The sequence below is a fragment of the Nicotiana attenuata genome, unplaced genomic scaffold, assembly GCF_001879085.1.
Source record: "Nicotiana attenuata strain UT unplaced genomic scaffold, NIATTr2, whole genome shotgun sequence".
Lineage (NCBI taxonomy): Eukaryota > Viridiplantae > Streptophyta > Magnoliopsida > Solanales > Solanaceae > Nicotiana > Nicotiana attenuata.
In genome coordinates this window covers 64,522-65,219 of record NW_017674413.1, presented here as the reverse complement: position 1 = coordinate 65,219, position 698 = coordinate 64,522, and the positions used below count along the sequence as shown (strand labels likewise).

Here is a 698-nt window from a genome sequence, read left to right as displayed (position 1 = left end):
TCCAACCCTATACAGTGTATGACATCCTCGTCGATATCCCCACCCCCCTAGATAGCCGACCCAATGTACTTGAAACTGCCTCTCTTGGAAATGAACTGAGATTCAAGCCTCACGTCCATGCTCGCTTCCCTCAGCTCGCCACTGAACTTGCACTCAAGATATTCCATCTTCGTCCTGCTCAACTTGAAACCCTTAGACTCAAGGGCCTGTCTCTAAACATCCAGCCTCTCGTTAACGCCACTCCGCGTCTCGTCAATCAGAACAATGTTATCAGCGAATAACATACACCATGGCACCTCTCCTTGAACATGGTGTGTCGGTGCGTCCATCACCAGAGCAAATAAGAATAGGCTGAGCACAGATCCTTGGTGTAACCCCATAACAGCCGAAAAATGCCCTGAGTCGCCTCTCATTGTCCTAACTCGAGTCTTAGCTCCATCATACATATCCTTAATCGTCCTAATGTAAGCAACCGGCACACCTTTAGCCTCTAGGCATCTCCAAAGAACCTCTATAGGAACCTTATCATACGCTTTCTCCAAATCAATAAACACCATGTCCAGATCCTTCTTCCTATCCCTGTACTGTTCCAACAATCTCCTAATAAGGTGGATAGCTTCCGTAGTAGATCAACCCGAAGTCGGTCGGTTTTTTAAAATTTTTAATTTTTTAATTTCTTTACGAAACCGACCGACTTC

The 698-nt window shown here is 45.8% G+C and overlaps 1 protein-coding gene across 1 annotated transcript; it reads right to left on the bottom strand.

Annotated features, from left to right (window-relative positions):
- Positions 1-212: 212 nt before the first annotated feature.
- On the bottom strand, positions 213-557 carry LOC109218619. The gene has a single exon (XM_019382993.1). It carries the CDS (start codon positions 555-557, stop codon positions 213-215), a length of 345 nt encoding a protein of 114 aa, XP_019238538.1.
- Positions 558-698: the final 141 nt, after the last annotated feature.